Below are 22438 nucleotides of genomic sequence, written 5' to 3' on the forward strand. Positions count from 1 at the left end.
GGTCAAGTCAGCCAGCTGACGTTAAAACTGAGCATCAGAGTAAAGAATAAAGGTGATTTAAGTGACTGTGAAGGTTGGAGGTTGAGGTTGGAGTGAGTATTTCAGAAACTGCTTATCTACTTCAGTCTCTTCTTGAGAATAACCTGAAAAAGACAAAACATCCAGTTCTCTGGGTAATATTTTCTTGCTGATGCCAGAGGTCAGAGGAGACTGGTCAGACTGCTTCAAGACGATTGGAAGATATCAGCTACTCAAATAACCACTAACTAGTCACAACCAAGGTATGAAGAAGAGCATCTCTGAATTGTTTTCTTGTGACTTCTCTTCATGACCACAGTGTACTCATCTTCTTATTGCTGCTTCCAGCAGGAGATTGCAACAAGGCACAAAGCTCAAATCATCTCACGGGCTCATATCTTGAGCATGACAATGATCATCTCCACCGTCACCAGTGGTGGAACGGGAGATTCATGTCTTGGCTAAAGAAGAAAGTGACCAGGAATATTTCCAGCAGCTTACTGAATCTGTGCTACTAAGAATTAAGGTAATTCTGATCACCCATACCATAAAGTTATGGAAAATACCTTTAAGCCAGGATAAAATGTATCAGTATGATTTCATGCAAAGAGAGAGCACAACAGATGAAATGTTTGCTTTGAGAGTAGGGCTGCCACGATTAGTTGTCTAGTCACGATTACGTCGACTATCAAAATCGTCGACGACTGATTTAATAATCGATACGTCGTTTGAAGCTTTGTAAGATCCCAAAAGACGCAGGAATGAGTAGTAGGATTTAAGAGTGTAATAACGGACTGAAACAGAAGATGGCAGCACTGCATGTACAAGGATGCCAGCTGCAGTGTTGCCAACTTTATATTTAGCGAGTTTTCAGACCCCTAAAAAAAGACGTGAAAGCGTGTATTGCTTTTACTCTCAACAAGCAGCGGGTGCTGTAACGCAGTCAGTTCTTCTTTTACTCTTTTACTCTTATGCTGTTTTGTGGATCACAAGGTTTAAAACTACTTATAAACACACACATACACAAAGTAACTCCACCAGAGTGCCTATTTCGGGTCACTTTTGCCGGTCCAAGCCCGGGTAAAGGAGCAGGGTTGGAATTGTGACATTAAAAAAAACAATAATTGCTAAAAGAAATTTAATTTGTAGTTCTAAATAAACTCTAAATGCATTTAGGACGTTTTTTACTCACTTTATGTCTCTTCCACGATGTTATTTCTCTCTCCAACAACATAGGTTACAATTAGATTAGCATGACCAATTATGCAAATTAGGCGATGACGTCATTTAGCGACTTCTAGCGACTTTTAGGACAACCAATAGCGATTTTCCTTAGTGAGGAGTTGGCAACACTGGCCAGCTGCCGTTAAACCCCGAAGAAGAAGAAGCTGTGTCCCAGAATTCATAGCGCAGCCCAGCTCAGTTTCCAACAATGGCGGCAGCTAGTTAGTTCTGGGTCACAAAATAAACGTTTAACATATTTTCAGGCGAGAATGTAGCTGTGTAAACCTCAAATATCTGCTCAGTTTATCAAGACATCACATATTTGCAAAAGCGCTCCGACGTTTTCGGAGACGTCTGTTACCCACTAGCTCGATAGCTAGCCGGGGGCTAGGCTCACTAGAGCCTGTGAGAACACCGGACTCCCGCCAAATCGTTTTCAAACCCACCACCGTCTTTCGCTACTCAGGTTAAACATGATATATAAGTCACTTAGATAACTTAAAAATGTCATTGTTTGGCTTTTTTCAGTGTTTTATTTGTTCCTGAGTAAATCGGTTTGGCTGAGATTAAAGTTAAAGTTTTCACACAGCTGAATAAACGTCAAGCAGACAGCTGATTATCAGAAGTGTGAGATGCTCGAGAATATACTCCAGTGTCCCGTTGTATTTTAGATAGCAAGGAGCAGACGCCTGAGTTTAATAAAGTCCACCGACACAATCTGCAAATTTCATTTAAATTCAATAAACTATCATCTTGTCTTTTATTTTTAGTTAGCACCTTAAACACTTCAAGCTGTAAGCTAATGATATAAAAGCAGATGCATGCTGGTACAATAAGCTGTACATTTTACGTCCAATGGATGATGATCTGATTAGTCGACTAATCGCAAAAATAATCGGTGACTAGTCGACTATCAAAATAATCGTTTGTGGCAGCCCTATTTGAGAGTGTTAATGAAACGTGGAGGATGTCCGAAGGAGGTGGACTATGATGTTCACAGATGACATAGTGAGTTAGAGCCTAGAGGGATTGAGGTATGCACGGGAGAAAAGAGTCTCCAGCAGAAGTTAGCAGGAGCAAGAGTGAATAAGAGAGGCATAAGCGAAGATGCAATGAGTAGATGAACTGATGGTGGATGATGGAGTTTAAATACCTTGGGTTAATCATCTGAGACACGAAGAAGAGAGTGCAGGCAGGGTGGAGATGAGTGTCAGGGGTGATTTGTGATAGAAGGATAGCAGCAAGAGTTAAGGGGAAGGTTCATAAGATGATACAAGAATTGAAGAAATTTGCGATTTGGAGAGAAAGTTAAAGAGGTGAGGCTGAGATGGTCTGGACATGTGAAGAGGAGGATTACTGGAAATACTCTGAATTGATCTCCACTGAGGTGGAGATCACTGATCAGTGGAGATCAATTCAGTGAAGGAGGACATGCAGAGGAGAATGATAAGGAGGGGATGAGAGGGGGGCAGATGATCCCCTATGGAGAGCATTCAAAGAAGAAGAGGAAGAAAAAGTTATTTCTTCCAAGAAGACTTTAAATTTGCCTGTAAATCATTTTATTAACTTTATTTCATCTTAGTAAACTCTAGTGACAAGCACAACACAGCAATGCACTGATAATAGACCCCCCCCCCCCCCCCTTCTGCCTTGATGTTAGAGGTCTGAGCTGAGAGAGAGAGCGAGAGCGATTCCCACTTGAAATCAGATCAGTTACACTGTAATGAAGGCTAATTCTCTTACCTTCACCATGGTTAAAATGTACCAAAGCTCCCATGAGAAACCTCTAGCAAAAGGATAGCAAGATATAGCCTAATGTTAATCAGCCAACCAAAATTAAATCAGGATTATAGAAAGCTGTATAGCTTACACAGTAATATTTAACTGAAGTATTTGGAGAAGTGCCCAGATATGAGCAATCATGTCTACACCCACTGCTCAGAAGTGACATTAAGCCCACAGAAGAATTTGCTAATAGGGCTGCGTGGAAGAGCTCCGACTCAGTGAAAAGCAGCTGGCAAAGACCAAGAAGTCAAGACAACTCATGTAACCGTGACCACATTTAATCAGCAGCAGGCTCTTACACAAAGACAATAAGCAGTTCATTAGAGTCACTGCTGAGCTGGTGGTTTGAAAAGCAAAACAGTCACACACCCAGGCAACACAAAGTCAACACAAAGGCACTCCTGTTTGTCGGTGCTGTGCACATGCTTTGACAGCTTTTTATTCTATGTGCCACAGATAGCAGTAAACCGTCTAAAATTTGTGGGATTTGTCTGCTGAATTCTGAATGGTTGCATTAAAGTCTTTGTTGCTGATGACCCTTCACCTTTCCTTTCCTAGCTCCACTTTGGGAAAACTCAAAAAGGCCCGAGGAGCTTTGGAGCCTTTGCTGCAGCTTTTGGAATTTTCAGTATGTGCAGCCTGTCTATGTACAGTATGCATGTGTGTGCGTTATGTGTGCCAGGCTGTATTGATTTGTATGGTGCTGCTAGCCAGACGTGCCTCCCCGAACGGACAGAAGACAAAGGAACGAGACAGAATGGCCACTCATACTGTACAGCCTGGCTGCTGGGCACATTTCACGCCTCCGTCACCATGGAAACCCAGCACTGGTTCAGCCTGGAGGGCGACAACAAACCTCACAGTGGAGGAGCGAGTTCGTTTGCACCCTGGCAGAAGGGTAGGTAGACAAAAAGAGCCCCTTTCCCTTCTGATATTACAACAAAAAAAAGCAGGAGAAAAAAGCCTCCCACAGTATTTCTGCAGCTGACAGCTCTCTCTCACATGGAAGCAGTGTGAAGGTCCAACTAAAACAAGCATGAATAGTCAGGATCAGAAGATTATTTGGCTCTCTGTGTGTTTGCTTTTAATGAGAGATGCCATTCACACCTTTCAATTGCTATTCATTTCTGCTATCGCTCACATCTCCTCTGCACAATGTGCCGTCTTTGTGCACTGAATTAGACCTATTGTATGTGCAAACTTTCAGCTGCCCGTATCGTGATCCCTCATCACTTTGCCTTTATGCATGCAGAGAAATTTATTTCAGCTCTTTTATTGCAGCACAAGCACGCATTACCATTACCTGCCCTTCTTTTACACAACCAAATGGAATAAATGATTATTTAGCAGCGCCATAAATGTGTTAACACACTGCTGACACATGGACAAACGTGAGCTCTTGATTGGAAACACTTTTCCAGCAACCAAAACAACTCGGAACGTTTTCGGTTCCCATTCAGATATCTTAATGTCGCTTCTTAAATTTTGACAATATTGAATTTATCTTTTTTAACCTGTACATGGTGCCAGCATTTAAAGCCAGAGCCACGTTGCTGTTTAGAATAGTAGTTTAGTGGGGAAGCTGCTCGAGAACTTGTTTTTGTGAGATGCCCGTGCAGGGCAGGCACCCAGGTCTGCTGTAGCGCCAGATGGTGGTTCATTAGTTCTTGTGTGTTGTGTGTTTGGTGTGAAGCGTAGGAGGAGCAGGGCGGATGTTTGTTCCCGTCAACAGCCAGACTTAAAGTCTGGCTTTATCCCTATATAATTCTTCCCATTCCTCAGAGTGCCAGAGCGTCTGGCAAGCAAAGTGTTACTAGAGTGAAGTGTGATGGGAGGACACGTCGCTTTCCATTTTGTGCTTTCTGCACATCACATAACAGGGAATGTAGGTGCTAAATTTAGCACTATATGTGTTTAAGTCTTTATATGCAAAGAGGGAGGAGAAATTCCAATTTAATGCATCTACTACAGACTACAACTTCAGCACACACACCCGATCAGTTATATTTCAATATACAGTAGCTAATATTCAAATCTACAAAACAGAAAGCTACAGACCAACATTAACAACATTGTTGTTCATTGCTATATGTTGCAGGGGCGCTTCCAGGATTTCTTTTTAATGTGGTGGCACACGAGAGAGACGGGGAAACCAGTTGGGGCACATGGGAAATTAAAAAAAACTAGCAAATTATTATAGCTGCAATAGTTATAATGACTTTAATTGTGGAAAGACCTCTTACCTTCACAAATGTGCATTAAGAGATCTGGCTGCCCCAGAACAATATGGCGACCATACCGAAGCACACAATTCAGCAACGAGTTACAACCGAGCAGTATATGCTGCACATACACTTTGATATAGGGCTACTTGTGCAAAATACAGGAGTTAGGGAATCCTATGTAGCAGCATGAGATCAAGTGGTGCAAGCAGTGCTTTGGTGTCTTTTCCTGCACATCTCAATTTTTGCAACCTTGCACATTTGGCCTTTGCGAGTACAAATGGATGCAGCTATGTGATGACATCACTGTAACCGTGCAAAGCAACAAATACAGCAGGTTTGACTTAAACAACATTTCACATTCACACCTATGGCCAGTTTAGACTCAAAAGTTAACCCAACTCCAAACACAGGAAGAACACGCAAACTCACAAAGGCCCCAGGCAACAGGTGAACTCAAACCCTGGACCTTTTTGTTGTGAGGCAACACTAGTAACCACTGTTCCACCGCTCAGCGACACAAAGCGCTACATACTGTGATGCACTGAGGAAGACGGAAATGTTTGCTGCAAGCAAGGGAAACCAGAGGCTTTTCAGTGACTGGTTTCAGTAACTGTGATTTATTCATCAGAAAATGCGTGTGTGTGTGTGTGTGTGTGTGTGTGTGTGTGTGTGTGTGTGTGTGTGTGTTGAAACAGCAATAACAAGGGACAGCACAACCAACAGCAGAAGCAGAAGCAGTCTGATGAAGCACAGTTCCGATTTTCAGACTTTAAAAAAAAGCAGTGAGTCACGGTTTTAATTGGAAACACACGGGAATTGTTGCAGCATGAGATTGTGAGTCTGTTGAGGTTAAAGCTCTCACATGTGGAACTATTTTCCTCACATCAGTTCTCTGAAAGCTTGTGTGGAAATGCAAGGCAATGAACACGACTATTATGAACAACGGCGTGCCCCCAAAGATTAAGAGAAAGAACAGGATCCTCTGATTTCAGCTGCAGAAGAAGGTGAAATAAGATACAACATATCCTGGCCCTTTAAAGTTGTTTTCCCTGATTCAACAAGTGAACACGGAAAGCATGACTGCCTACAGCAATGCCCCCGACGGGAAAATGTTTACAAAAACGTGGGAATAAATTGTGGTGACAGAGTGTTCCTGGAAGCTGAATCCTAACCAGATCCACCTTTGCTGAGAGAAGCCGGCATAAAAATGAAGCAAATCACAGAGTCGGTCACTACAGGAGGAGGGATTTTTTTCATCTGTTCCCTAAAGGGGGTAAAACCAAATTGAAAGGACCCATGAGATTCATGTTTGGGCTGCTTATTCACTGCCTGTATTTACAGAGAATACTGATGGGTAGATTGCTGATGACATGATGAGTAATTCACACATTTCTGGCTGTCAGCCCAAGTGAATCACTTCACATTCAGCAAAAGTTCCCCAAAGTGGATAAAATATCCAAATTCAAAAATAAAAGAAAATTTAAAAAAAACACAACTTACATTCAATTTTCAATTCAATTCAATTTTATTTATTTGGCGCCAAATCACAACATAAGTCGCCTCAAGGCGCTTCATAGATACAGAGAAAAACCCAACAATCATATGACCCCCTATGAGCAAGCACTTTGGCAACAGTGGGAAGGAAAAACTCCCTTTTAACAGGAAGAAACCTCCGGCAGAACCAGGCTCAGGGAGGGGCGGCCATCTGCTGCGACCGGTTGGGGTGAGAGCAATCCACAGTTAAGGCATCAGGGTCCCAGTGAACTTTAATAGTACTAATAATATAATTTTGGCTTCTTGCCACACTGGCCTGCCATGTATCAGGCGTTACCCTCGGTAACTAAACTGCATTGTGGGTGGTGCGATAGAAACCCGACCTCGCTCCTTGCAGATGTTGCTGTTGTTTGAGTTCTTCCAGCTGCTGGCAGACACACAAGCTGCCACACGGCTCTGCGCTTGCACTTAATGTTATTCTTTCTCTTCTACCGCTGCCTATTTGCATTGTCACATGGTGTGCAGATAGCGGCTGATGATTAGAGACTGCATGAGAAAGGGCACAATTACAGTAACCACGAGCTGGAGAAAAGCAGGTGATAAAAGAAAAAAAAAAAAAACAACTCCATTTGAGAGTGCCCAATATTCTGGTGCAGATTTCTATGGCGAGGTACCTTTTTGCAGAGAAGTGGAAGGGAGGCAGATTTGTACCTTTTTTTATAAGCTGAGAATTAGAGGGGAAAAAAGAGGAACAAAAAAACCTGTGTCTCCATCCCAACTCCTCTCAGTCCCATTCTTCTCTGATCCTTGCATCATCTGAAAAGGCTCCCTGCTTCAAATCTTTGTATAAAAGGTTTGACTAACAGCCAGTAAACTTCAAAGGCTCAGGTTTTGTGATTTTGTTTCTGTACCTAGTGGGAAAAAAGGACTAGCAGAGTTGCTACCAGCCAATTCAGCTGATTATCAGGGATTTTTCAGTCTTTTTTTGCTTTGTCTTGATAACATGTGCTATATTTAGATACAGTTAGATACAATTGTGCTGTTTGTGCTAATGTAGTCAAAGAACCCCTGATTTTAAGCTGGGTCAGACCATCAGCGATGTGTCCTGGGGTCATCGTGTCTTTTGAACATCATACCAGTCAAACCAGCTGCAGTTAAGACTCAGGCTTCTGGCCCAGAAGCTGCTACCCACAAATCCGCCCTCTTAATCCACAGTCACCTTGAGGCATTCTCTTAGTATTCTGTGTAATTCTGGATGGGTCTCTTCTGTCAGTTGCAGCATAGCCTCTGCAGAAAAACTCCCCTAACTCTTTAAGTGACCTCTACCAGCTCCAGACTCTCGCAGTACAAAATTAGATTTGCTGAAATGTCTCCCCGCTGTCTCCTCTGGGTCATGCAACCATATGTGTTCACCAGGTGTGCTCGGGTATGCCACCTTTCCATAGGCTGTCGATTTAGCAATTCTTGAACGAGGAAATCTACCAGTCGGTTTGCTGTAGTGGTGAAGATGATACTTACATGCTGAGAAATGCTGATCCTGAACCAGCTGAGTCATCAGAATCCTGCTCTTTTACACTCCACATACCTTCTACAGAACAGGACCCAGATACTGTTGCAAAGCAAGCCAAAGACCTTGGGGCAAAGCTAGTACACGTTGCAGGTTGTTTAGGCTTGTGTCTGTTTCTGAGCTGGAGCAAACATTTCGTCATAAAATCGTGCGGCCTACTTGCTTCAGGAATAGCTCCCTTAGAATGCTTTTAGCTGACTTGTTGGACGTATCACTGACTTGGGTGGGCCCAAATCTTAGCACGATTATGTTCCAGGTCCATTGAGAAGCACGGATACCTGCAGGTTACACAACAACCCATCTTAAAGACATCAACGCACTTTATCTAAAAGCAGAAATGTCAGCTTGATAGTGGTTCAGGTTAAATAAAAACACACCTTGAAACACTGCATGGAAATCATAACTGTACTAGCATAAATCTACACAACATTCACATTGTATAAATCAGCATAATCCGTATTTATGGAAACACTCCAAGACAGAGAAGCTGAATATAGGTGGGTGTTAAATGCATTTACTGTACAACTAAATAACTGAGAGAGAAGCGAGGATGTGTCGGACCTCAGGGACCCGACAGGCTGAAAGCTGACTGGCTCGTCTTTGACGTATAGATCACCAGAGCTTTGCACTTTTGTTATTACGCGCATAAATTACAGCGGCAGTATGATGAGCACTTGTCAGGTGTTATGTGGCGCAGGGGAACAAAGACAAATATGTTGTGAGAATTGGAGCGGTGTGAGTTTGTTTACCGGAGATTAAAGGTCATTCATCTTGAGATTGCTTTGTTATGCAAATGCATTCAAGCTTTTTTTTCTTTTCTTCTTCATGTTGCATATAATTGACTGAAAAAGCAATCAATACAAAATAATGACCCGTCTGAGGGCGGGCTTAATATCCTATTGACAGACGTGTGTGTTAAGGTGGAGAATACTTTGCAGGAGTTGTCTTGTTGTGCAAATTAGTGGCTTGATGTTAAATAAGTGACGTCACATCTCAATCTTTAATTCATATTTTTACTTTATAAAGTCTGTGCAACACCTCTGCTGTTTGGTAGTTTTAAAGGATGGATGAGGAGATGCTCAGCAGCAGAACAGGCTCATGTAACATAAGTTTGTACTTTAAAATGTTTTGATTAGACACCTAAAGGATAAGTCTAAGACTGCGTGCTTTATTAATAGAAAATTCAGCTGAGTAATCCAAGTCAAACTGATCCCTCATTACAAAGGAGTCTGATAGTGGAGCTTTGTACCCGCATCACAAACTGAGCTGTCACCGAGAGAGGAAGAGGAACATTAATTTGTACTTATTGAACCGGTTAATGAACTATTCAGGAAAAGACCAATATTTTGTGTTTGCTTCATCGCTCCTGGTGAACATAAAGTCCTGCTATTAGGCAGACTAATTAAAATTACAAATCAGAAATCCTCCAGTTTTATATTTTAGCTTAGCAGATGAGCATTTATTGCATTTGTTGACAAGCTGAATAAAGATGCATAAATGTCACCATCTGGCATTTGAAGCAGGAGAGTAATCCCCGATCAGCTTTACTGTGAGAATGTCAAAGGAAATTAAAGTAAGACATAAGATGAGAAGGTTGATATAAATACTGATCCAAGAACTTTTTATGCAATGAAGTTGTGAGAGCAGAGGTCTGGAAGCCTGGCTTTATGGATGGCAGCGTCTCTTCATCCTGTGTTGTTACTGTTTCACCCTGACATGACAAAATATCTGCAAAACTAGTGTTTAGCACATATTAGAAAATTGGAATATTCCACTTGCTATCAGCATCTTTTCCGCATTACTTTCTTTACAGAATCCAAACTATAGACGTGGTTGTCAAAGGAGCTTGCAAAGAAAAGCGTCTGGACTTCTTTAAGTTGCTTGAAGACGTTTCACCTCTCATCCGAGAAGCTTCTTCAGTTCTAAGGTCAAATGGTGGAGAGTCCCAGATTTTTATAGATGTGGTTATTAAACAAGTTCACATGGAGGTAAGGTGGGGAAAAAAATGTGTGCACAAAAGCACACCTCAACAAGAGAAGCCTCCCCCAGCAGGATTTGTAACGTATCAGAAGCTGATCGGGAGCACCTTGAGGACACTTGGATTGTTAAGCCCCAGGTCCCAATCAACAGGCTGGAAATCCCATTCCACGGCCATCAAGATCAAAGGATCTGCAGCTTATTTAAAGTCAAAAACAAATGACTTCAAACTATGAATGTTTGTAAACTGAAACAGGCTCTCAACAGCCCCATGCATGCAGATAATGACAGGTCTGCCCTAATTAGCCGCACATGGACCCAGCGTGCACTTTATTTTACAGAGTGATGAGACCGTGCCAACATGCACTCTGGCATCACTCTCTCCTGAACTCGCTGCGCCGACGAGGAAAAGCTGAAATCCATTTTGTGTTTGACCTTCACCGTGTCCGCATCTCCTCCTTTCACACCGAGGATCGATTGCTTCTCCAGTTAAGCTTTTACTGCTGATGATGGGTCAGTGGGGGTTGTTTGTTATTCAGCGCTATACGCCCCCACTCTTAACACCTACCATTCACCCTCCAGACATCAATATTCCCATGACCCTTTATAACAACCCTTCTAACTCGGCCGCACAGGCCCAGGTGCACTAATGCAACTTTGCATGATCAATATCTAAGATTTTTATTTTTTTTTTAAAGGAAAAAAGTCAGCCTAGAGATCTGGTCCTGAACTTCTCCCAGCCGCTCACCAACCTACCCCACGCCTTCAATACCTGCTCACAGTCGGGGGCTGTTTGCGATTGAAGCAGCCGATTGAGAATCGATAGCAGAGCTCACTGTTGCTGCAAGACTGAAGAGGACAGCGGACAAGGACAAATGAAGATAATTTAGGAGCGCTGTCTTATCTGTTTGCTCCTGTCTCTTTATCTAATTTGGCAGTGAAACAGCACATGCAGCGAACACAAGGCAAGGGCCTTCCCTTTTTTATTTTCGCACATTCAAGCACGAGAGGTTTGCTCAGGTTGTGCCGCTCCCCCGTCTGTGTCATCCAAGATTTCAAGCTATTCTAACAGAATTGACTTTTTGTAGATTTTCTCTGACTTCTATTTATCCTTTCTCATTCCTATAGCAGGCAAACGGGCAGATGAGAAGCTTCTAAGACGTTCCCCTTCACTAGGTTCAGCTAAGAGGGTGGTCACCTTTGACTTGACTGACAGATAGTGAGGCCCCATGGGGACCTGGGGGAGCCAGACTGGGGGGAGAGCAAGATGACTGCCCGCTGGTTTGGAGGAGCTTTCCTTTTTACTCCCCTCACTTCTCCTTTCTTTTGTGTTGTGTGAGATGCAGCTCCCTGGTGAGTGAGAGGGAATTTCAAAGCGCCCGTGAAGGAGAGATGAGCTTCACAGATAAGCAGTCCAGGTGAGAGAGAGCTAATCCTGTTGTTACGCCTCGCAGGCACACAACACAAGTGAGATTTGGTAACTGTTTGGCAAGACCAACGGCGAACCTTTGTCAGTTTTTCCCCTCTCTTTCACCATCCGCAGCGCTTCAGACCCGAGTGGTGGTCGATACTGTGTACAAAACTTACGGTTATAACTGGGAAAAAATTGGCTTTAAAATGTTGAGCCGAGAATTACACAAGCATTATGAATAATGCAGCAAGAGGAATTGTGATATTTCTGAACTATTCCACACAATGCTGGAGGAGATTTTTTAAAAAAAAACATAAATCCACCAGAAACATAAAATCCAATCAATGTTTTCTTAAAGAAGCTGATAGCTAAAGCTGATATTTGATATTCTGCAGGCAGTTACTCCACACTGACCTACGCTCGCAGTCGATAAAGCCCCACTCCCCCCCTCGCTCCCTGCGCTCTCTGCCAGCTGTGCTCTGGGCATACTGAACCTTATTCTGGGTAACATGATCACCACCAGGGTGGCACTCACAGCAAGGGAGCATCTGCTGTGGGAATGTGGAAGCAGGACAACTGTGTCCCAGTCACATGTTATTATGTGTGATGAGCAGCAAAACTGTGTAGCGCATGACCGCCGCTGCTGAATGGCAGAGGAACGCCAGCATTTCTTCCTTTAACTGCTGACACAGTCACATTTTGAGAAATCAATGTGGTTTGCATGACTGCTTGTCAGCATATTTTTCAAGGCTAATGAAATTCCAACATGTCACTGCATCACAGGACTAGTCCTGCGCATGGATTGCCACAGCTTGTTTTCACTCTGCTGCCGATCCGGCCTCTGTCCACCAACATCGCTCGACGCCAAAGTCATTGGGCACCTCTCCTTAGTTGTTGGTCAAAGTCCACAAAAAGCCCCGGACTCCTCCTCTATCTGAAACGGGCAACACTTTAGCTTTGTGCCAGTGTGAGCTCCCATCTGCTGTCCTGGCATTGCACACGCACGTGTAGATTAACTACCTCATCTCGCTGCATGCTGATCCCGGCCAAACCCGGAGCTCGCCCAAAACACGCCCATATGACCATCCAGGTATCTCTGGTGTGGCGTGGCCCGACGGAGGTGAGAGGTCAGACAGAGATCAAGAGCCTCCCAGGAGAGTCACAATAGAGTGTGTTGTAATCTAAGCTCCGGGTTCATTCATAAAGCCTTCAGACTTACATGGCTTGCCTTTTTAAACACTTTTTATTGCTTTGTAACCTGAGACACAAACTTCAAACACACTAACAACAACTAGCTCCAGTTCCTTCACAGGTAAATGCAGTTAGAGAGGTGAAAGAAATGTATCCAGCCAAAAATCTGGCCTGAACAACTCTACCCACAATTCAGTGCAGCAGCATACCCCCCAATCCCCTGGAGGACATGATGTATTGGGCCACACTCCAGCAGCTGGGCTGGAGGTTTATGCAGGAAGTCGCAAACAAATTTAATTGTTTTGGGGTTTTTTTTTGCTCAGCACCCAAAAAGGCTTATGATTAATTATTCAGCGAGTCTTTCAGCGTCCCTGCAGTGAAAGCAACATCTGTCATTTATTTAAAGCACACCAACTCACTGGGAATCAAGTCACAAACACATTATGGTTTCATGTTTCCATTGGAGAGTCTTAGCGCACCTGCTGTTTACAAAATAGAGCATGAAAAAGTCTCATAGTAAAGGTTGTCATCCTTGGTTTTTTTAGCTTGCAGGAGCTTAACGAACGTACCGCAACAAATTAGCTCTTTGTCTCTTGTTCAAACCTGGAGAACAGGTTTTTGTGACTGAGTCTACATGCAGTAGCCTCTTCCCACTAGGTGTACAAAAGATTTTTTCTTATCTAGGGTCTGTTAGTTTAAATGTTTTAATCATTGCTTATGACAAATTTTAAGAACTTCAGTTAAAAATATCTGACTCTCAGGACTTTTGTTCCTTGTTATTCTGGCTCTAACAAATGCTGTTCAGTTAAATATTGAGATGACCCTGTAAGAATACATGATGTAATTATATAAAGAGTGTAAGGTCATACTCAGTTACCCCTTTATGTTGTGTATAGGAACCCACATTTTTTACAGTTTTAGGACTAAGGGTCCCTGATACCACTATAAACAGAAACAGAACGCAGTGATTTACAGATCCAATCTCTAAATACTGTCTTTTTTTTATTGAAAATTGCACAAATACAACAGGTCAAATGTTAAAACTTTTCTTTTTCTTTTTAAATTTATTCTTTTTAATAAAAGTATTTTGAAAAAGCTGGACCAGAGCCCCTACTTCAGGAACCAGGTTCACCAAGATGAGCTTAAAATATAAACTGAGTTGATTAACTCAAAGATCTGAACAGTTTCCTGTTCCTAAAAGAGCGATTGGAGTTAGTCCAATCAGCTGCTAAATACACTCACCTTGAGTTAAGCGTGTGCATGAGTAGAGAAAGAAAGCCATCATCAATGGGGCCTGATACCATGATTCACTATGGGAACAGGTTTAAAAAATAAATACATACCTTAAATACCTTAATTTTAATCCAGTGGGCTGTGGACTATGTGGCCACTCTCATGTCATCATAGATCAAATAACAGTTTGATATTAAATGCTTAATTATTTTAAACAGTCTTTAAAACAAGAGTATCCCAAAGCAAGGCTATGTTAGGATGTGCAGCTAGAAAGCAAAAAGAAGCTAAAATAAACACAAGTTATCGTAGCCACTGGTAACCTCCAGGTTGCCTCTTTAGGTCCCTGTGCAGGTGCCGGATTCTTGTCTCTCAGCAACGAGCATTTGTGTGTGCAACAAACAAACATAAACATAAATAAAAACCCAACCCAACTAGAGCTTATGAATGGGTAATGGCACAGTTATGAACTAATATTCAGGAGCTAATTTGTTCTAATCCCTTTGCAGCAGCTGCATGACGACTGCTGAAGAACAGCTACTGCAGGGATGAAGATGGCTCTCACACACAGAGGCAGACTCACTCCAAACCCCCGAAAACGGTCCAACTTATTTGTGCGTCAGCTATAAACACTTTATTCAATTTCTTTCAGCCATTTAGAAAAGAATCAAGTAAGGGGGAAACAGAAGTGACTAATCTCTCTCTCTTTCCCCCCTTTTGGTCAACAATGCCAAATTACAAAAATCAGTAAAGATCAGTCGTTATATTAAATGTGTTCAACCAAGTGAATTAAGAGAGAATTAAGATACAAAGCACAAAAGCTGCTACAATGGGTAAACTGGATTTAACATAGTGACTCATCTACACAAAAGGAGGTACGTACATCTAGCTGCACTTTTTAAAATTGTTGTTGTCGTTTTTTAAGCAACTGGTTAAATTATGCAAGTTACTTGTGGGGTTCATCAGTGCATGGGAAACAACTGAACAATCTGAGAATAAATGTTCTTAACATAAATATGTATGCTTATAGATAAATAATAATAGTAATCACAGGATTTCATCATCTACAAGAAATGATAACATGAAACGATTAAGAGAAACCTGAGAATTTCTGACACCGAGCACAATAGCCAATAGTGAATGGCCATGATGATGAGACCCAATTGTTAAGTAGAATTTTTTGCACTGACTCAGGAATATTTCACAGTTGGATCTGTTGTAAAGAACAATACAAATACAAAACATGATCCAGCCGTCAGACCAGAGCAGTCAGTGGTGTCGACCTGTCAGCCACCTCAAACATTTGGCCCATTAAGAAAGAAAAAAGTACATCAAATAAGAAGAAAGAAAAAAAAAAAAAAGGAAACACCCTGAGCTGCTGAACCCCTTTTTCCAAGCAAGAAATACAGAAACATTTTACTTTTCAACATACAAAATGTGTCTCTTCAGTTCCTAAACTCTTACTTAGTGTTGCTGAAAAAGGTGATGCAACACAACCATTATTACTTACATGCAGCATACATGTAAATAATGATTTTCATGATCTGAACATAGATCCACGTAGAGAGCTTCGTACATAATTTAATACTATACTAAGTGTGTGTTAACACTATGACAGTCTGGGAGTCAAATTCATCCCAAGGACCATGCTATGCTCAAAGAAACTAAAAACCCAAGAGCTACATCTCAGACGCTACAGGCCTCAGTTAGCATGTTAAATCTTAAAGTTCATGACACTTTTTTTTTTTTTTAATCACCTAACAAGTACAGCTCGTTTTGAAGGTTTTTCCAAAAGACAGCTTCTCCTAACTAAAAAGGACATGACAACACAGTTTAGGTTTGCAAAAGTGCATCTGAATAAGTTACAAGCTTTCTGGAAAAATGACCTTTGGACAGACGAGACCAAACTAGAGATGTCGGCACAGCACCACGTTTGGGAAAAACCAAATGCAGCAAATCAGTAAAAACACCTCATACCAACTGTCAAGCATGGTGGTAGAAAGATGATGATTTGGACTCACTTTGCAGCTACAGGACTGATGCACATTACGATCATTGAGTCGACCACAAACTCCTCTGTATACCAAATTATTCTACACAATCATCCCAAGCACACCACTAAAGGTACAGGAGAGTGGCTAAACAAAAAGAAAATATAATCAAGGTGTTGCACGGCCTAGTCGAAGTCCAACCAGAGTCTGACTGAAATGCTGTGGTGGGACTTTAAGAGAGCTGTGCATACATGACTGCCTGTAAACCTCAGTGAACTGAAGCGACTTCCATCAGTCATACAGGCGAGCATACAGAATGAGCACTTCACGTTGTTGTAGAAGCACCTTTGGCAGCAAACTACTGAGTCATGCAGTGTGCTTAGCTTTTCACAGGACTGCAGAGAGTCGTGTGACAACTTTCTTTGACTGTAAATAGGTGGCATGCATCTTCTCATCTAACCCCTGGCAAGAGGCTGAATAAGTTTCTCTTATTTCCTGAAACCATTTCTTTGAAACAGACTTCAAACAGCAGTAGCAGTGAACCAGACTGAAAAAACTCAAATCGCTGCTTTGGTACCGAGGCTGGGAGAAGAAAGACTGACGAAGCACAAAAGACTTATTTTTACAACTACATTTATTTAAAAAAAACAAAAACAAACAAAAAAAGCGCCCAATGTCTCACCAGGGATGAGACAGTTCATGGAGAGAGACAGTTTTTAAAAGCATACAAACCAGCAAACTGTTAATCTAGCAGCATCCAAATGTTGGAATCTCCAAAATCATCATTTATATATTTAAATATATAGTTTTGTTGTTGTTTTTCTTTTTTTTTTTGCCCCGGCAAGCTACACACTTTACAACATACACAGAGCTTCATCTCTCCTTAGTGGAGAAAAAACAAAAAACAAAACAAATACCTTTAATAAAATAAACAACTTTAGGTTAAATAAGCTTAAATAATAGTGTTAAATACAAGACACTTCTGTGGCAGGTATGTACAGAAAATAAACACATTTGGCATTGTAAGTGTGGTTCACTGGCGCTTGCTCTAATGCTCTAGAAACCACTGCATAAGAACACATTTTCCTGTGATAAACTACACACACACACACACACTCACATAACCTCTCTCTCTCTGACACACACACATTTTTTTTTTCCTATCAGTGAGCCACAGACAAGGCGTGTGTTTACAAAAAGGACTAAAAGCAAAGAGAAACAATCCACCGACAACCAAGAGTTTTAGGCACAGTCTCTTCCTCGTTTCATAAATACACGTCAAATACAACTGCGACTCGACAGGAACTCTTCACGCTTGTGGTAACTTCTTTTATTAAAAAACAAAAAATTTAAATAAAAAAACCAAAACAAAACACAGTTTTGTAACTACCACTTTGTTATTGCTAGGACATTGTGACAGTGAAGGGAAACTAGTGACAAATGTGCGTAGGGAAAAGCACCTTTAAAACATCAAAATTACTGCCATGTGACCCTACATTACAACACAGAGGAAAGGAAAATGTGGAATTCATCAGAAACAAAACAAAAACAAAGAAACAAAAAGTCTGAAAAACAGCAAACCTCAAAACTTTTGCGACTTTGGAAACCAGAAAGCAGGAGAAGAAAGAAAGAAAAAAGATCTCAGTTGAGCTACATTCATTTCCCCCCCTCCCCGCCGTACGTTTCAAGAGCGCCACATGTGGATTCCTCTTGGTGCAAGCAGACAGTAAGTACCACTTCATTATGTCCAGTAGATTCCTCCCCTCCTCCCTCTCGCCTCGCCCCTCTATACTTTCCTGTGTCCGTGACGGCCGGCACAGAAACAGCTGTGTGACAGTGTGTGCAGTATGATACAGTACGGCTGAGTATACAGTACAGTAGACCGATGCGACATACGTAGGTAGGTAGATTATATGTTCACTACAGTAAATGAGCTTTACATTCCTCTACTGTAAGAAGATCCCGTGGACAGGCGGGGCCCTGGGTCGTCTTTCTTGATTCCTCTTTAGTGCTGGAGATGGAGGTGGGGGTGGTGTTTCCCCAAGAGCCTCGTTCACCAGTTAAATCAGACACGACCCTGCGCTTCAGACAGAGGACGATCCCAAAAGTAAAAGTCCAGATCGGGGTTTCAGGTTTCTCACCCAGGACTGCACGATAGTCTCCAAAACATGGGGTTGTTTGAAAGCGTCTTGATTACTCTTGGGAGCTGGTAATGGTTTGTTTTATAGTTTGTTTGCCTGTGGATCATCTGGGAGTCTTAAGTAGGAGTAGAGTGGGTGCCCGTGAGGAATAAAGGCCATCATGCTTTCTCTCTCCCTCCCTCGCTCTGTGTCTTAGGGTTTCTTGTCGATGGTGTGAAAGAACCACTCTGTGAACTTCCTGAGCTGCGCCGCTGCGGTCTGGCTCTCCTCCTGCAGTCGCATGTTGTCCTGTCTCAGGTGCTGCACCTCTTCCTGTAGCATCGCCTTATCCTCTTTCTCCTGAAAACAGGGCACACACACACACACACACGTGAACACACGCAATCAACGCGAAACACATGAGGCAAAAAATAAATGGATACAAAAGAGGCTGATAAAAGCCCCGCTATTACAAGAACATCCGTCTTTCGTCAGCGTGGTGTAAATGGGAGGCATTAACATGGCAAAGCAGCCCTTCCTCTGTTCTGATAAAAGTGCATTTCCTCTCTCCATTTTAAGCACATTAGTGTAGGTGGGGAAACGTTGGGCTGGGACACAATAAGAAAAGGAAGCGGGATATTGAATTAAGTGGATGAGTTTGTATTACACAGACCTCGGGGCACGCATTACTCAGTGTCTGTTCATCTGAGCTGTGGGACACCGACATGTGTCGTTTGCTAATGTGCGAAAGGAGCGCACCAAGGTGACAAAAACATAATCGACAAAAGGATGACGCGGACTCACCTTTCTGAGGTCGTGCTGCAGCTGCCTCAGGATCACCTCTAACTGGTTGACTTTGCCAGTGAGTGTGGAGGGGGAGCTGTTTGTGGGGTAACACAGAAGAGGACGGTGCCAAGAGTCATTTATTTACACGAAATGAAACAATAATGACAGTTTAGCTAACAGTCAATATTCACTTAGTTCTTGTGTGTGTGTGTGTCAGTGAAGCTTACTCTGCTCCCAGCGCCGCTCCTTCCGCCTCCACCACCCGTCTGGTCAGCTCTCTCGAGATCTGCAGAGCCTCGACCCGCTGCATGTCAGTCATGGTGCAGAAGGACGCCACGCGCTGGTCTGGGAAAAGAACAGGTGAAGTAATGGGTCATGATCTGCCTTTGACATCGAAAACAGGAAATCTGTTAAACTAAAACAGAACAGATAAACACACTTGCACACGCATTCCCGAGTGGATGGGACGATTCATTCATGGCTTGTATGAATGGATGGCTCTGGTTTAGTGCACTTGCAAAAGCAGTCCTGCCTTGCTGAGAGATCTATAACCGGACAGCAGGGAACAAGGTAGTAAACAGAGCATTTCTAGACTACTACAGATAAAGTCAGTCCCTGGGGTGTTGCTCCAGTGCCCTCACCCCTCCAAGTTTCCTCTGACAGCTGTTTGGCTCATAATGGGCTGGATCCCAGGGAGCTGTAGGACACCAGTCATGCTTGTTTTACCATATCAGGCCCTTAAGCTTTGTCAAAGCTCCATGGAAAACCCAAACTTGGCATGTTACCCTTGGGGCCTGCTCAGTTTTAAGGCCTAATGCTTGTTTCTTTAGAAACCTGTCTTTCTCAAGCCCTTATCTGAGGCTAAAGATGGGGTGGGGGGGGGGGTGGGGGGTGGTTCTGCATATTCATAGAAAAAGATTAAGGAAACCCTTCCATTAATTTAGCCCCCAAATGAAAGCTAATCCACTCGAAGACAAAAGCTGGCCGAGCCCAAAGTTGGTTTTTCAGATGAGTCAGGGACGGGAGAGCAAGTCTTCATTTGCATATGAATGAACATCTTCCTTCATATTCGATGGCTGCATCAGAAAGATTAAAGACTTCTAGGAAAAGCGGAGACAAGTGCAGAAAAGCAGCTTGCCGTTTTTGCGTGACCCGGGGTTCATACTTACTGGACAGAAAGACAGATTACAGAGAAGAGAATCTATGCTGCACACTGCATGCGAAAGCATTCAGCGACTGCACCAACATGCTTTGTTGTTCAAATCTACAAAAAAAAAAAAAAAAAAAGCCTATTTTCACTTCCATCTGCTGCTTCTTGCAAAACTCAAAGAGAGCACAGTAGTTTTAATTTTTTCAGTTTTTTTTTTTATTTTTTTATATAGTGCAAGCCAATCCAAACTGTCTTTTTGCATCATAAAAATGAGCCGTCTCTCAGGATCCACATGACTAAGGGTTATGAATGTCGTGAATGCTTTACATCTAAGCCAGCCTCTTTCCCCACTGGCTCTAAACAAAGCTGGTTAAACATACATGACACAATGGCAGCCCCGAGCCACTTTCTGCTCGGCAACAAGGCCCCTGGTTTACACAGCGTTTTTTCTGGGCCAGCGCGGCTGCCGTGACAACTGCCTTGCCGCTGCCACTCAGACTGTGCATCAACTCTGCTGATTCGTCTCTCGTTAAATGACAAGACTGCGGGCCGTGCGGCAAGAAATGCATCAAAGGAGAATCTCCACAAAAGACTTCGTTAATTATGACAAACAAATGATTACATGCTATGTTGCCTGCTCACTGGTCCAGGGTCAAGGTGGAAAAAAAGAAAAAAAAAATACTCATGGCATGTGCGCAGGTCTGTGATAAATGGGAAATACACCGGCATGAGACTGGTCCAAAAAAGGTATTTAAATTAGAAAAGAGATTACGATGCAAATGAGTGGTTTAAATGTACGATTGGGGGGGGGGAATAATCAGCTTTAAGTTTTTGACAGGAAGACAACCTATAAGTCTACATGAAAGCTTCATATCTAAATTTCTCGTCCCAGAGCTGAATACCAACAAACCCCCCGAAATGGAAAAGTCTGTTTCTTTCAGAAGATCACATTTGGACCTGGTGGTCAAGAGGGGAGCATAAATCATCCCAAACTTAACAAACGAAACCTTAACCATAACAGAAAAGCAGCAACACTCTGAAAACCCGAATGATGACTTGCTGGCCTTATGGTGGGAAGATTAGCTCCATGTCAGTGCTGAGAAATGATGGCTTTGTTCTTAATAGGAAATTGCAAAGGGGCCTGGGGTAGAGGTGCAAAAAGCAGGAGGATTCCCAAAAGTAAGCTCCGGAAGCACTTAGGAGCAACTAGAAGAAAACACATAGCTCACACAAATCTGCACATTCAAGCAAGCGGGCACTTGCAGATTACAAAACACACAGTCACACACGCTAAGCAGCCAGGAGGAGGGGGTGGGGAGTAGAAGTGGATTACACAAGGTGCCAGCAGCTTCATCCAGGCTGGTTACCTTCGAAGGCTCGTGCTGCATCGACCAGGTGAGACCAGTCCAGCCCAGAGGCAGTGTCAGGGAGGGGCATGAGGCCCGGGTCGCTGAACTTGGACCTGTCCGCCAAGGAGCCGTCAGAGAACCAAAACTCATCTGCAGAGACAGGCAGGCACGCCGATCAGTGTCTAGGCCTGGCCTGAGTTTAGGGCTAATCGTTGAGTCACCCATCAGTTTGCATCAGACAAAAGGGGTTAGGGGAAAGGAATGGGGAGGGGGACGTGAGGGGGGGGAAGCCAGAGAGACAATTTGAAGCGGGATGGCTTTTGTCTAGCCTAACTCCTGCCAAACGCCTAATCTATATTCGCTCATCTGGCGAAATCCTCCAGCAGGTTGGGAACCTTTTGAAAAGCCAAGTTCTGGATTTGTGTAACAGCATGATAGGCAAGAGTCACATTAAAACCACCTTCTCTGTGTGGCACTCGCGAGTCGCTGTCTTAGGGGCGATAAACCACTTGTCTAAGTGAATGTCTTCATGTTTCAATCAATAACTCCTTTCCCTCCCCTCTGTCCCTCCTGCCCCCCCTCAGCCCTGAAAGACAGAGAATGCAATAAACAAGCTCCCACTCTGCAGAGAGGCATTTAGAAAAGCATGAGTGGAGAAGCAGAGAAGAGACACAAAGAGCTTGAGGTGACGCTGACACTCTCCTTTCAATTTACCCAGCGTCTTGGAGCTTGAGTAATTCACTGTTTACCAAATTGGGGCTGCTTCAGTACGGGAAAGGGAGAGCCTGTGCTCTCAACTACCCTTCAAAACAATCAGGAATCCATCAGACTGACAGGCAGAAGAGGCCGAAGAGAAAAAAACCATCTTTCCAAAAGCCATTTTCTATCTAAGGACAGCAGCGGGAGATGGAAAAGGGATG

General features: G+C 42.9%; 1 protein-coding gene across 5 annotated transcripts in view; it reads right to left on the reverse strand.

Annotated features, from left to right (window-relative positions):
* Positions 1–17428: 17428 nt before the first annotated feature.
* sipa1l2a (signal-induced proliferation-associated 1like 2, genome duplicate a) overlaps positions 17429–22438 on the reverse strand; it is an 80328-nt gene continuing 75318 nt past the window's right edge. For 4 of the 5 annotated variants that reach the window (XM_085478157.1, XM_085478160.1, XM_085478161.1 and 1 more), the window contains 4 exons: positions 21537–21668; positions 19247–19364; positions 19038–19113; positions 17429–18593 (listed from right to left, as the gene is read on the reverse strand). In XM_085478157.1, the coding sequence (XP_085334283.1) occupies positions 18447–18593; positions 19038–19113; positions 19247–19364; positions 21537–21668 (473 nt within the window). In that variant the 3' untranslated portion in view covers positions 17429–18446. The remainder of the gene's footprint in view (positions 18594–19037; positions 19114–19246; positions 19365–21536; positions 21669–22438) is intronic. The other variant, XM_085478159.1, reaches the window with a different exon arrangement.

Source organism: Copadichromis virginalis, linkage group LG13 (genome assembly GCF_057382275.1).
Source record: "Copadichromis virginalis isolate Kocher_CV1m ecotype Utaka linkage group LG13, C_Virginalis_male_GT1.1, whole genome shotgun sequence".
Classification (NCBI taxonomy): domain Eukaryota; kingdom Metazoa; phylum Chordata; class Actinopteri; order Cichliformes; family Cichlidae; genus Copadichromis; species Copadichromis virginalis.